General features: G+C 26.5%; 2 protein-coding genes across 6 annotated transcripts; both read left to right on the top strand.

Moving 5' to 3' along the window:
• The first annotated feature begins 1,788 nt into the window (after positions 1-1,788).
• LOC114125484 (glutathione hydrolase 1 proenzyme-like) lies at positions 1,789-6,397 on the top strand. 2 transcript variants are annotated; one of them, XM_050197212.1, is made up of 11 exons: positions 1,789-2,062; positions 2,205-2,431; positions 2,517-2,711; positions 2,906-3,126; positions 3,662-3,857; positions 4,114-4,314; positions 4,478-4,706; positions 4,780-4,973; positions 5,067-5,275; positions 6,063-6,176; positions 6,253-6,397. In XM_050197212.1, the coding sequence occupies exons 2-10, from the start codon at positions 2,286-2,288 to the stop codon at positions 6,086-6,088; spliced, it is 1,617 nt and encodes a 538-aa protein (XP_050053169.1). In that variant the 5' UTR covers positions 1,789-2,062; positions 2,205-2,285; the 3' UTR covers positions 6,089-6,176; positions 6,253-6,397. The 2 variants fall into 2 exon arrangements, with proteins under 2 accessions (XP_050053169.1, XP_050053170.1); XM_050197213.1 differs by lacking the exons at positions 6,063-6,176; positions 6,253-6,397 and having other exon boundaries at positions 5,051-5,194.
• Positions 6,398-7,124: 727 nt separating this feature from the next.
• LOC114125486 (scoloptoxin SSD14-like) lies at positions 7,125-14,582 on the top strand. 4 transcript variants are annotated; one of them, XM_027989162.2, is made up of 11 exons: positions 7,125-7,652; positions 7,727-7,833; positions 8,737-8,934; positions 9,826-10,046; positions 10,571-10,763; positions 11,432-11,632; positions 11,812-12,040; positions 12,112-12,302; positions 12,966-13,206; positions 14,069-14,182; positions 14,278-14,582. In XM_027989162.2, exons 2-11 carry the CDS (start codon positions 7,802-7,804, stop codon positions 14,428-14,430), a joined length of 1,773 nt encoding a protein of 590 aa, XP_027844963.1. In that variant the 5' UTR covers positions 7,125-7,652; positions 7,727-7,801; the 3' UTR covers positions 14,431-14,582. The 4 variants fall into 4 exon arrangements, with proteins under 4 accessions (XP_027844963.1, XP_027844962.1, XP_027844964.1 ...); XM_027989161.2 differs by having other exon boundaries at positions 7,126-7,652; positions 7,741-7,833; XM_027989163.2 differs by lacking the exon at positions 7,125-7,652 and having other exon boundaries at positions 7,741-7,833; positions 8,793-8,934.
• The last annotated feature ends 853 nt before the right edge of the window (positions 14,583-15,435 follow it).

Raw genomic sequence — 15,435 nt, 5'->3', positions numbered from 1 at the left:
AATATTATAATTTATCAGCTATTATTTATCATAGATATCTATAAGGCTACAACGTATAAAACGAAAAACATATCTATATATCATTGTCATTTTGAACACATTAAAACATTGGACATCTTATGATATAGGTAATGTATATTGTTATTTCATTTTAATAATTTATGTTTAGTAGTTTAATAGTTGTGTATATGTACGCTATGTGTTTGTGTACTAAATAATTAGTTTTCTAATAAACTATTACTCATTATTACATATAATAGTGTCAATTAACACACACACACACACCAAACAACATATTATTATTATTATTATTCCAAATTTAATAATTTTTTTCAAAAGAAACAAATAATTCCGAAAGCCTTAGTTAAATCACTAATTTAAAATATAATATATAGTGGCGTTGGTGTAACTCCACAATTTCAGGTAATTTAAATTTTCGTATTGCTTATTGCTTAATATAATTTGCATCTTCGATACCTTCGATAACCTGTTCGTGGAGGTGCATAGTGCATTGTGCAGCAGTATTTCTATTGACGTTATTCGAGTTGTCCAGCGTTAAATTTTTACATATATCCGTGTAATAAAAATAATTACCTATTACGGGATTCGACATACTTAGAATATTTACATAGATCTTAGTCCTCCGTACTTATAAAATACATAAATATATTTTTTTTTTGCTGTCGATAAAAAAAAAAAAAATAATAATTTAAGTCATAAGGATTAGTTATCAATATTAGAGCATTATTACTTGAATTTAGTTCAATATTTTATATAAAATTGATCTTTAATCATTCATGAAAAAAACAAAATCTGTCAATAGGTATAAGAGAATAATAAATGTAATACGTTATGTCGTATACTCAAATGTTGATATGTGTTTATATTATGTTTATAAATATATAGGTAAGTATAAAATATTATTTCAAATATTGATGTCTAATGTCTATTAGTTTATAAAATAACTTTTATCATTTGTATATTTAAATTTAATTCATTTTGCTTACATTAAATTTTAACTTAACAACGTTATAATTGGTAAAATTAAATTTATTAGTTTATATTTTAACTTACGAGTTGAAAAGATCGTTAATTTATCTAGCCTTGGAAATATGAGCTGGTAGTAAGTTTGATTTATTTTATTTGAAATTTGTGTTTATTAAATAAAGGTTATTTTATTTAAGTACCATTCAAATAGTTAATTCAAACATAAAGTAAAATCAAAATAATATTATTATAGGTTTAGAACACGTGGAGAATTAATTGGTTGATAAAATTTGAAAACCCGTTTGAAAATCCTTGAGATTGGCAAAAAAATCTTTTACTAATGACGTTAAAATATTAAATAAAACTATCTGAATATATTAAGTATCTATATCTGAATAAGTAGGTAATTTTATAATCCATCTTACATAGTTTTCAGTAATTTGTAGAGAGTTTCTGAAGCTATTTTATTATATCTTTAAAATATTCCTACTACCTTCTTTTAACGTTTCTGTTGTTCTCTTATAAGTTTTTTTTAAAAGATTTATACCTACACTTTTCCAGACAAATTTTTAATGATGATTTTATTTTTGTTATTTTTATTATGTTTATGTAGTTTTTTGACCAATCATCTATAGGTTAGGTTTTCAACTGGTTTATATCATAACAAAAATATTTGTGTAACGTTTAATATTCAGTTTAGCAATATTAATGGGAATCTTAAGTATTTTAGTGCGTATACTGTGTATAAATAGGTAATAGTATATATGTTGTATTCACTAACCGTCTTTGGTTTAGTTTCAATTGGTCTGTTAAAAAAATATATATTTACTTAACGTTTAGTTAATCATTTCGGAAACCTTCAATCTTATTATTATAAATCATCCTATAGGACTAAGCCCAGTATTTTTTGTTAGAGCTTCGACATAATTACACAATTTCCATTTATTACTATTGCTTTTCAGATAATATTATTTGTTTTACCAATACGTTCAGAAGTAGCGTAGTTACCGCGTATGTTCGTTCCAGATATATGCCTGTACAATAAACAGCTAAACTGTATAATGCGTGTGACTTAGTAAGTTAATCTTATTATTATTAAATTTTTAAAAAAAATTTATAAATAACTAATCATAGTTGTTTAAATAATTACTATTATACTATAGTAGAAAAATTATTATCCAACGGAGTATGCTTATTTAATATCATTTCTTTTGTAGTAAAATATAATTTTTAACACGGGGAGATAGTTGTTATTAAAACACAGTCACTTTGTCATTCTGATCACCACTGTATCATTTATGGTAGTCATGTCTTCAGAGCACAACTCTGAGTTCAAAAGTTCCGACCAGGAATTCGCGTTTTTATCATCAAGCATGCCGAGAATGGACTCGTACGGCAATACCGAAAACTCATCGAATTTAGAAACACTCATGCAGTTAGAAGGGTAATAACTAACATATTTTTGAATAGCGATTTATATTATTTTTATAACGACTCACATCGGAACGATATTTATTGTTTTTCCTTAGATTTCCATTAAAATTTTTCCTACTCCTAATACTGATCACCATAGTTTTGATCTTGGTCTACTACCAAAAATCACATGACGCTGACCACAAAATTAATGACCCGGAATTCCAGATGCCACTGTCGAGTATGCCGATGGGATTATACAATAAAGTTGGAATCGTCTCGAATGGCGGTCCTTGCTCAAAAATTGGAGTGTAATTATTGTTATAGAATTAATTGATTACAATAATAATAACAGAGATATAGTCAAAATTCAAATTTTTCATATATTTAATATTCAATATGTTCAACTATACTTATACTTTTACTAGTATTAATTTTTAATTTTTTAAGAATTATCATAAATTGTTTACATTTGATTTGCATGATTTCAATTTTTTTGAAAAAGGGATATTATGTCAAAGGGTGGAAACGCTGTAGATGCTGCTATAGCTACTTTGTTATGTGACGGTGTTGTATGTCCAGAATACTTGGGAATCGGTGGAGGTTTTTTAATGAGCATCTACAATGCAACAACCAAAAAAGTTATCACGGTAAACGCACGTGAAACAGCTCCAGCCGCAGCAAGTACTTCGATGTTTGTTAAAAACCCCAAAAAATCTTTGTACGGTACGTACTAAAACCCTGAGAAGATTAAGTTGACATAGTTTGTTGATTATTTTATTGAGTAAATATAAGAAATTCAAATTAAATACTTGAAGTTTATAAAAAAATTAATTTTACTTAGGATGATTAAAATCAAAATTTGATAGCTTCTAATCAGAAATAAAAATAGTGAAATAGAAAGATATTTATCTTATTTTATTTTACGAGATCATTTATTTTTTTTGAGTTTCAAGTCGAAGATAGTATAGGACGAAATATTATAAGAAATACACTTTAAAAGTATTTAAATTTATTTGGCTATTATAACCTAAAGTTAACTCGAAGTTAAACTTTAGTTAAGAAAAAGTAACTTGTTATAAAATATTAACAAAATAAATATTTTGCTATATATATAACTTAATATTTAATTTAATCATAAAAATATGATTAAAATCGTAGAATAATGCGTTTTATAAGTATCATCGATAAACGCTTATACATTAAATTAAGTGACAGTATTAAACGAATATATTTTAGATTAACAAAACATGTTACACAGGAGGATTGGCTGTTGCAGTTCCAGGTGCACTAAAAGGCTTCTCAGTTGTATATAAATTATATGGTGGCGGTGTTCCATGGGAATCGTTATTCGAACCAGCAATACAATTATGCGAAAATGGAATAGATATAAGTGAACGTCTAGAGATAAACATGAGGAATAGCAGTGACAAAATAAAAAATGACCCAGCTCTAAGGTATAGTTAAAAAATAAATACGGTTTTTATTGTATATGTATATAATATTCATTAATATTTTAAGTCATATGTATATTTTATACAATTAATATAAGTTTATCATTTGTATAAAAAAAAATATTTGTTTTGAATTATTTTGAATGATTAGAAAGATTGTGTATTATACCATACGTTGTGTAAAATATTATGTATTTATAATAATATTATTGGGGACTTTTAATAATAATTTTTTAATGAAGTTTAATTTTATTTATAGAGAATGTTTTTACGATGAAGAATATAGTCGGTTGAAAAAAGTTGGCCAAATTTACAAGTTACCTAAATTAGCTGAAACACTAAAAATCATAGCGAAAGAAGGTGTGGATGCCATTTACAATGGTTCGTTAACGTCTAAAGTATTAAAAGATTTAAAAAAAATAAAAAGCATAATTACCAAAGAAGATTTAGCCAATTACGAGTGAGTAGCATATCAAGTGCGTTGATTTCTGAGATTTTAATTTAATGTGTTAACAATATTAATTTATTTTCAAAATTTTGTAGACAAAACAATAAAGTTTTAAATTGTTAAGTATATTATTAGTATTGACGACACGATTACAGCAATAAATTCATGTTTTCAGTGTTGAAGTCAAAGAATCTTTTCCCGTAAACTTGAAAAGTGGACATACAATACATACGGGACCACCACCTAGTTCTGGTATAATATTAGCATATATACTCCGTGTATTAGACGGGTTATTACCAGCATCCAACGCAGGTTTGGACGCTCATCGAATGGTAGAGGCTTTCAAATTTGGTTACGGCGAGAGGACCCATTTAGGGGATCATAAATTTGTCGACGTGTCTGAAGTATATACATCATGTTTGACCTAGCACGTACTATACGAATATAATCGTTTACATTTTTTATTTTACTTTTTAGATTTACGATAAAGTAAAATCGGATTGTTACATAAACGATATACGAAGTAAAATATTGGATACATATTTTACTTCATCAGATCCAAAATACTACGGAGCCGACTATCACATGTCAGAGAATCACGGGACTGCTAATATCATCGTAACGGATTCAATGGGAAACACTGTCGTGTGCACTAGCACATTAAACACTTTGTGAGCATAAATATAATTTATGTCGAAACGTTTCATTTGATTCATTTAAACTGTTAAATTTAGTAATGTATATTAAGTTTGTGATCCGTTTAGTTTTGGATGCGGATTCATGTCTCCTAGCACTGGAATAATTTTTAATAACCAAATGAACGATTTTTCTTCTCCTGAAGTTGTTAACAACTATGGAATTCCGTCTTCGCCTTCTAATTTCATAGAACCAGGCAAAAGACCAATGTCTTCAATGTGTCCAACTATAATTACCGACAAAAATGGGGATTTTTTTCTTGCAATAGGAGGAGCAGGTGGATCAAAAATCACTATTACTATTGCCTATGTATGATTTATTTTACTGTTATTATAACACTATTCGTTGCAAGCTTAAGATAACATTAGATAGTTTCATTTAAATATCTAGTTCTGTTAATAATTTAACTTTTTTCTACAAATGTCAATTTAAAATCTAATTTCTTTAAGAACTAGCAGTAGTCGCAATAAGTACAATCAACAAGTGTTAATTATTCAAGTTTTCAATGTTCAGCCAAATCAAACTTCCTTTTAATTATTAGCTTTGTAATAATTTTACGTACTGATAGCAGTGGCGCAAATCATTTTCTATTACGAAGAATAAATCTAGAAATTTTCCAGATGGCTCCCATCTACTACCAATAATAGACAATTGAAAACTTTATTATTTTTTTCATAGTACGATCTCAAATATTTTAAGTCTGTTCAAAACAAAATGATCTCAAAAAGAATCCATAGGCCATAAGTTACCATAACATTATTTTAGAGAGCTTGTGCCCACTTGTCTTTGGAGATTTTCACCATTGCTGCTTGCTGAAAATAGTTTTTTTTTTTATTGCTAAAATAATTATATTTATTTTATACATGTTACTAATATATATAAAAACCTATTGATCATTTATATTTTTAATATAATAGTTATATTATTTATACTCGAATTTCTAGGTTTGAAACCTTATACATATCACATAGTTAAGTTAGCCATAAGGCATAAATAAACCATATATTTACGTAAATTTATATTTTTATATAAGTACAAACATATTTTAAATACCATTTTTTCAGGTTTCAGCCCTTATACTATGGTATAATATGACATTGAAAGAGGCGATAGACAAACCTAGAATTTATCACCAACTTGTTCCCATGAAAGTTTATTATGAATACGGAACAACAAAGGTTATTTTATAGAAATATATAATAAAATTATTTGACATTATCTATACGTATATAACAATCCGTGTATTTATTTAAGGACGTTGTTCAAAAACTTAGAAATATTGGTCATCCAGTTTTGAGGTTAAATAATGTGGTTTCTGCGGCAACTGCTATTGGCAAATCCGCTTCAGGAATGATCGTAGCCATGCCAGATTTCCGGCGACCAGGAAATTCATGCGGATATTAATTCAAAAGAGTCCTTATATATTGATTCATCTTATTATTATTATTATTATTAATATTTTGTAAATTACTTTGGGATTTTAACAGCTATAGATCAATAGCTATTTATCATTTTTGATTTTTTCATATATAAAAAAATATATTAAAATATAATAATATTGTAGCCAGGTTATTAATTTATTATTATACCTAGTATGGTTCATGTATTATGATAAAGTTACACGATTTTTTGCTAGTATTGCTAATTTTTTTTTATTTTATCTTAAATATAAAATGTTATGTTCAGTTGTTGTTTCATATAAATTTACTAAATAATTTTCAAACGTTGAAATTTTAAAAATAATCTCAGATTTTTTTTTTTAAATAATTCATGAAATAAATTTTTGCTTTAATAAGATTATATGCATTGGATAGATGATGTGATATAATGTTTTGAATTCCTTATGTATTACCAACTGCAAGCAACTTGTATAGTGATTAGTGGCTTAACTACGTGTCTATAACTATGTTTATTATTTTAAGTTAAAAAATACATTTTAGTATTTTATTGTTTTAAAGTAAAATATTATATTAAAAAATGTTCTATTCGATTCCATTAAAACATTATGTGTATCGTGTATAACATTGTTCAAACATAGTAAGTATAATAATTTAATTTTTCGTCCGAGTGAGTTTGTGTCGAATCAATACTCAAATCTTTCCATTTTTAAAACAATCACGTATCAGTTAGCACTACAGTTTCTCAAAAACAATTTGTAAGTGTATAAGAATAAGGTACATTAATTACTACTGAATATGAATTAGTTCTATAATAGATCTATTATTGACTAGTTGACGTCTAGCTATTATGTTCAACTTAATGACTAACATGCAAATCTTGGAATGGTATACAAAGCCATTAGTTAAACGTGTCCTGCGAAAGAAGTTATTAAACTCCATTGTTCCGTTTGACTAAATTATATTTGGTTTGGTTAAACGGCTAGTTGTGTGTTTATTTAAAATAATGACTTGGATCAAGGTACAAGATACAAATTTAATCGACAAATAAGCGACTTCAAAGTTAAATCGCGAATCGTTCATAAATTATAATAAAATATTGTTTTCATTTATATAGCGATATTTAAATATACAGCTAAAATTATTGAAATACATGATGATGAAACGATACATTCCACTGATAATAAAATAAACCGTTTAAACATATGTACATAGATAAAAAAATTACGATTATTTGGCAAGTAATTATTATATCTGGTAAGTTAATTTTTTTGTATACGTTTTGTGTTTTAATGATACATGAAATATTTAAGTTTATAAAATAATTTCAGGTTATTTTTTTCAGACGAAAATTCTAATCCTTTGATTGTGAATCAGTGAAAACATACATATTATACAATTTAAGCATGCTACATAAATTCAAAACAAAGTATTTTAGGTATGATTATTTTGAGCCCTTAGATTTAAAATACTATAACACATAGGTAATTTATTGGTAGATCAAAATTTTCGGTCTAGTATTCAAGAATCAAGTTTATAAAATTAATCCTCAAATTAAAATACTAATATTTTGAATAAAGTCAACATAAATATCTAAAATAGATTAAAATTATATAGAACTAAAATTGTAATTATAATAATTAATAATTATTATGACTACGTAAAAATTTCATTTGAAAAATATTATTAAAATATTCCGAATTGAACACGTATTTTAGAAACTGCATGAATTTATTATTGATACAAGTCCTAAGATCCGTTGAAATTTAATGTTACTATTTTATTGTTAAAAGCGAACTACTCCATGTTTTGTAATTCAAGATATAAGATTTATAGTTACACTCATTTTAATATTCTTAATGATTTTTAAATTAATTGGATTGAGAGTGTTAGAATAGAAAAGACTAACGCGATTTAGTTATCTTTTGACACAATAACAGTAAATAATGTTTAATCTATAGATTAATTTTATTATACTCAACGAGTTTTTATTTTTGAAATAAATTATATAACTAAATATCGTATGTTTGATTAATATAGGTACCTACTTATTTAAGAATTTTGGAATAAAATATAATATAATAAGTATAAAATTTGCGGTTTATACAATTACATTAAAATAAATAAATACGCATTGTAAAAAATATATTCATCATAGTTATTCTTCTCCTAAACTATTTAATGAATCAAAAATAGTACTCTTAATACTTCACTAACTATGAAAAAAAACCTATTAATTCGATTTATTTATCCGTAAACCATGTGTCTGACCTAAATTTTATTAATTTGTATACATTTAAAAATAAAGAAACATTATAATATTTCATATTTTTATTTTCAGGAGTCATACAATCAAATTGTTTCTTATAGAATGTTTGGTGTTGTTTTGTATTCTAGTGATACTTTCATTTCGATACTTTACTTTGGTAGATGTCTCCATTGATCCAATTACTCCGTTGCCACTGTCTTCCATACCAATGGGTCAGTACAATAATGCGGCAGTCGTTTCTAACGGTGAACCGTGTGCAAGAATCGGAACGTAAGAATATTATAATATTCTTGGGTTAAAATATTTACATAAAATATATTTACATCGTATGGTGATTGATAAATTCATAGATTTGGTATTCATTGTACGAATATCGTTGTACAGCATAATACGTTAATTCTATGGCATATATTATAAAAATCGTAAAATTCAATTAACGTTTATATTTATTTGAAACAGATTAACACGAAAAAGTTCTTTACTATAAGCCTAATTTATTATTATTTGCTAAGGATTCAACATCAATAACGGTTATTTGCATGATTTTGCTTAAAAATACAGAAAAGTTATAACGTCTTAAAAGTTTATGACAATACTTATAATTTTTAATTAAATTTGTTTTATGAAAATATTTATAAATTGCTCTGGTGTTTTGACGTTTGAGTCTCTAACTAACTCCGATTTTTATTTTATAAGGTTGAATTGAGCATTTGAATTTGTTCTTGCTTCTTAATCTACATTATTACTTAAATATATTTTAGTATTTTAGGCAATACGATAAAAATTCAATCATCAACAGACTTTCAAAGTTTTAAATGTCTATTTGATACTTTATTTGTTTATCGACGACCTCTATGATTTTGCTGTACCTAATACTAATTTAAAATATAATATATTTTGATCGGATTCTTGACAGTATTCAAATAAAATATTTTCAAATATTTTAACACATTTTACAAAGACTATAGAAAACATTTTTATTTCCGTATTTTAAGTAGGTACTTATTATAAATAGGTACTCAAAGTACATTTTAAAAATAATTTTAATTCGACAAATTTTTATTTTTTACTAATATTTTAGTGTCAACGTCAAACAAAGTGACGTGTATGAAACTTACACAATATTGCTCATCAGTTTTATATAATACATTTTTATTTTAGTGATATTCTGAAAAACGGTGGAAATTCAGTTGACGCAGCAATAGGTACATTGTTGTGTGATAGTGTTGTGTGTCCGGATTTAACGGGTATCGGTGGAGGTTTCCTAATGACCATTTACAACAGAACTACAAATACATCGTTATTTATAAATGCTCGAGAAACGGCTCCAGGTGCCACCAATTACACTATGTATGACAGTGATCCAACGAAATCTTTAACCGGTATGGAAATACATGACAAAGCAATTGACACAGTTTTCGAACTTTCTAAAAAAAAAATAACAAAATATTCTTAATGGTTTGGTAAATAATGGGTATTGCGCAGTTGATTTAACATAATAGTATTTTAAATGCATGTGTATACTACATAATATTACATACAATACCTACGACGTGTGCATGCACTTGAACTTTCAATAAATATTCAAATATTCTGACAAGTGTTGCTACTATAAAAATTACTATAGTTTATAGTATACTATTAAAATGGATTTTTATGTATAATTTATTGTATTATTAAAAGCAATTATTATTTTTCATTAAAATTCTTTAAATATTCAATATATATATATAAAAAAAATTAGAATACAAGAAATCGTAATAACATTATTTACCTATTGTCATTGGTATTGGTATTCTAAAATTGAAATTGCTCAAAAACTATATGACATTGCAGTTTATATTATTATATCTCACTGCAAAAATATGTATTATACTATTGTGCTATTATCAAAATTATATTTAAGGACCATTGGCGGTTGCTGTTCCTGGTGTGATTCGAGGAATTTGGGTTTCATACAATTTATATGGAGGAGGAGTTTCTTGGGCTTCTTTGATCAAACCAACAATACAACTATGTGAAGAAGGAATTGTTGTGAGTAAACGTTTAGGAGCCAATATTAACGCAGCGAAAGATCTTATTTTAAAGACAGGATTGAAGTAAGCTTATTTCAAAACAATGATTTTTTTTTTTTAAACACATTAAATAATAAATTTATAGTATCTTCTCTATTACGCATGATACGGAATTTCTTTATTTATAATTAAGTCTAGGAGACTTCTATGCCCCAATGCGGTAGATTTAATTCAGCCACAAGGCACACACACCTTATACAATACAATAATTCAATTACATATTATATGTTATATTTATAGTTTGCTTATAATTTAATACTTAACTTAATACTGATACGTAACTTAACTCAATACCAATTACATTATCTTCTTCTCGTCCCTGATTGCCTCATTCAACACTCGACTAGCATTCTCAACTCTTTCGGACTGTCTCTACTTCTGTATTTTTATTGCTACTGCTTATCACTACTAAAGTACCAACTGTTCACTGCTCAGTTACCCATGACTACCACTTCCTTATTAGGTACTACGTCATCGTTAAAATACGCCTGCCCCATCATAAGGTACGTAATAAACCATTCTAAGGTGTGAAAACAATTTTAAAAGAAATGTATTTACTTAAATATTGTTGATTTGAATTATTAATTCAGTCACATTTTTTTTTATCATTTTTTTTTTTAATAGATGTGGATAATAAAATCAAATTTGGAAATATTTTCATTACACGACAAAATACAATTTTTTTTTAATAGGGAATATTTTGTCAACAACCATACGGGAGAACTATTAAAACCAGGTGATACTTACACTATGGCAAAACTGGGCCAAACTCTACGAGTTATAGCAAACGAAGGTGCGAATTCTATGTACGCCGGATCACTAACACCGAAATTGGTTTATGATTTACAGAGTTCAGGAGGAATCATTACTAAAAAGGACTTCATCGATTACTCGTGAGTTGATAAAAACACAATACAACTTACTAAACAAATTTTGGATATAAAATCACAAAAATGTAATTTACCTATTTGCTATACTGCACATGTATATGAATTTAAAAAACTAAAAAATTAAACAAAAATAACCATAAAATTAAAATACACATAGGTATTAATATTTTGGTAATTTTTAGTGTTCTTGTAGAAGAAAGTTTCGAAATAAATCTCAAAAACGGTTACAAAGTCTATTCAGGCTTACCAGCTGGCTCAGGTATTATATTAGCATATATTCTTCGAATATTAGATGGGCAATTACCTACACCTAATGCCGATTTGGACGCTGTGCGGTTTGTAGAAGCTTTCAAATTTGCATGTGGGGAAAGATCTCATTTGGGTGATCATATGTTTGTAGACACATCTGAAGTTAGTTTATCGCGCATAAAAAAAATAATTCGAGAAGACTTGTCAATGACGTAGATTCCTTATATTTTTAGGTTTTAAAAAAAGTTACATCAGATATGTACATGAATAGCTTACAAAATAACATGTCTGATCAACGTACATCAACTGATCCTAAATTCTATGGAGCCGATTCCAGTTGGCCCGAAGACCACGGAACAGAAAATATAGCTGTTTTGGATTCATTTGGAAACGCAGTTGCGGTCACGAGTTCTATAAATACGCCGTGAGTTTAAGTTGTAACATTATCATACTACCATAAATATATGTTAGATAGATATAAATTTAAGATTTAGCCATTAATATATTATTTTTTTATATACAAGCAGAGTACTATAAATTGTATAAAACTATTTCATCAAAAATGAACAAAACTGCTTTTCAACTTAAGTTCAATAAACGAAAATAGGACGTTGTTCGATACTGCAGTACATGAATATTTATATATATAGAACAAGTTTTTTTATTATAATCAAAACAATAGCATATATTATAATATAGCAACAATAACATGATAAATACTTAACAACTTATTTTTAATCTTACAAATATTTCATAGTTATAATATTATTCGATATCCGTATATTTTAAGTAAAAAAAAAAACGTGTGGTTAGTGTTCACAATTAGTTTATAATATAAATTTTAATATAAAATCTAGATCAAATAAAATTGAAAAACAATGGTAAGAATTTTCATAGTAATAATTGTTCAAAACGTTCAACTAAAACTAAAGTTAATTTCTAAAAATTCTAGCATTTTTTATTATCTTCTTATAAAATAAATAACCGCAATTTAAATATTGCACCAAGCTGTTTTAATGTTAAAATTTGATAAAAAATATAGTTATAAATCTCAAAGTTAATACATTACGTATTTTTAAATGTTTAGCTTTGGTAGCGGTTTTGTATCAGAAAGTACGGGCATTATTTTCAATAATGAAATGAACGATTTTTCCACTCCTGGATTTTCTAATTTTTATGATTTTCCACCTTCACTGCCCAACATCATACAACCTTATAAACGACCGATGTCTTCCATGTGTCCTACGATAATAACCGATTCCAAAGGGGATGTAGTTTTGGTTATAGGAGGCGCTGGAGGATCAAAAATCCCACTTGCTACTGCATATGTAAGTTAGCATCATATAATTACTTATTTAATGTCTAATAAAAAATAATATAAATATATAATACATAATAACAGCTTTGATTGTTACGAGTTTTTGAACATCAAATTAAATAAAAATGTTACTCATATTATAGTATATTGTTGAAAATCTCTGCATTAGAACTTCGATCAAATAACATTTTAAAAAATGTGAATTAAATCTATTTAGGATAAGGTACCTAATGAGTAATGACAAATTTATACTTCGACGACATTCCATTTTTAAAAGTTAATTTCTATTCAGGTGAAGGATTATTTTTAGAGAAAATCACTTGATGTACGATGTATACTGTAACGGTGTAATATAGAAAAGATAAAGGTGCATTACATTATAATTACATTTTAATTCTTTATATTAAACTATATGAAAGTTTGTATGTATTATAATATTATCACACGAGTATAATAATCGTTTATTAGAATTTTAAATTATTATTTTACTAACATTTTTGATCGATTATGTTTAGTAAAATAAAGAACACAATTCTATAATTTAAATTTGAAAGCAAAGCCAAATGCAATGGTCACTTAAATGACCCAAACTGTGGCGTTTTCTCATTGCTCGAATATACCTATTTAAAATTAAAATAATATAATTAATAAGTTATCCTAAATTGAAAAACAAGTATTTTTTGGTTAGTTGAAATCCACTTTTTTCGTTTCACAAAAACAATGTTAACGGCTATTTTTTAATTTATTATAAACTGTATATAGTTACACCTTGTTGACGTAATCAATACGGATAATTTTTTCCATGACAGCCTTAACAAGTACTTATATTAATTTTTTTTTACAACTTACAACTTTGGATTTTTATATTGTAGGTGTCTGCTCTCATCTTATGGTACAATAAAACACTGAAAGAAGCAATTGAAGAACCAAGATTATACCATCAGTTGATTCCCATGCAGGTCGATTACGAATACGGAGTGCTCAAGGTCGGTTATCAAATATTAATTTAATTAATCGAATGTCTATACATTATATTAGTTTATAAAATATATGTCTCATATTTTGTGTGTTTTCAATATAGTCTGTTGTTGATAAACTTAAATATGTCGGCCACAAAGTGAGAAGAATGATGATTAAAGATAAGTCAGCTGTAACTGGAATATTCAAAACACCCGAAGGAATAATAACGGCAATGTCTGATTTCAGACAACTGGGGAATACCTCTGGATATTGACTTAATAGATTTAATTTTAGTTGTTTTCTTGTGTACATATTCTAATGAAGGAAGGTACTTTGATTATATTTTTAAGTATAAATAATTGAATAGTCAAAAAAGCATTTTTAATGATTATTTTTAATAGGTAATATAATATATTCATTTAAAAATCGTGTGTATTTTATACGTCATACGTAGTGTATGTATGGTCCTATTCTTTGATAATAATTTTTTATGTAAAACATAATATTTTCTGAAAATGTAATCGGGAACTTAATGTATGCATAATAGGTGGAAATAAAATTCACAAATTGATTGACTAGAAATTTGAATTTGTAGCCCGTTTATTTTATCAAAAGTTGTAAACATTTTAATTTATTTCTATAATTAGGTATACTAAATATTGTAGGGGTTAAACTCTGACGACAAAAATACATTGTAGTAACGATGAGAACTGTGAAATACTGAAGCTTGAAGTCAATATTCATTTCAAAGGTTATGTTTAGGTTTTATAACGATTTATCTGTTTTAGGAGATTGTATTACAGGAGCTTAATTATTCGATAAGGGTTATTATATTATACAGTTTAATAAAAACTATTCATTATAATAATTATTAATTTAGTAAATACTTTTATTGCATTAAGTATGATTACATGTGAAACTGAATTAAACGCTTATCGGAGCAAAAAATTTAAATTATTATTATATAGGTACGGTATATAAGGTATGTAACTCTTATAAATCCAATTATCACACACACATACATCTTGGTACCTACACCTTATCGTGGCTTAGCTTATGAGAGCATTATCAATTACTTAAATAATTAGCTTAATGTATTAAGACATTAAGTACACCCATTGTCCCATTGTCCATTTCACATATGTCCATCACTCAGACAACAACTTTTAATCAAATTATGATAAAATATGATTAGAAATTTAATTTCAATTTATTGTTTAAATAACAATATTATGAAACACATAACATTTGTCTGATACGTACTACACCAGTTGTGTAT

This window comes from Aphis gossypii, chromosome 1 (assembly GCF_020184175.1).
Source record: "Aphis gossypii isolate Hap1 chromosome 1, ASM2018417v2, whole genome shotgun sequence".
NCBI classification, from domain to species: domain Eukaryota; kingdom Metazoa; phylum Arthropoda; class Insecta; order Hemiptera; family Aphididae; genus Aphis; species Aphis gossypii.
Note: the sequence above shows the minus strand (reverse complement) of the source record. Positions and strands in the feature narration are given on the sequence as shown.

Coding starts and splice junctions, on each gene's coding strand:
- LOC114125484 (XM_050197212.1), top strand. CDS start 2,286: ATGGTAGTCATGTCTTCAGAGCACAACTCTGAGTTCAAAAGTTCCGAC. Junction 3,127..3,661: donor CCCCAAAAAATCTTTGTACG/GTACGTACTAAA, acceptor CATGTTACACAG/GAGGATTGGCTGTTGCAGTT. Junction 3,858..4,113: donor AAAAATGACCCAGCTCTAAG/GTATAGTTAAAA, acceptor TTTTATTTATAG/AGAATGTTTTTACGATGAAG.
- LOC114125486 (XM_027989162.2), top strand. CDS start 7,802: ATGCTACATAAATTCAAAACAAAGTATTTTAG. Junction 13,207..14,068: donor TCCCACTTGCTACTGCATAT/GTAAGTTAGCAT, acceptor TTTATATTGTAG/GTGTCTGCTCTCATCTTATG. Junction 14,183..14,277: donor ACGAATACGGAGTGCTCAAG/GTCGGTTATCAA, acceptor TTTTCAATATAG/TCTGTTGTTGATAAACTTAA.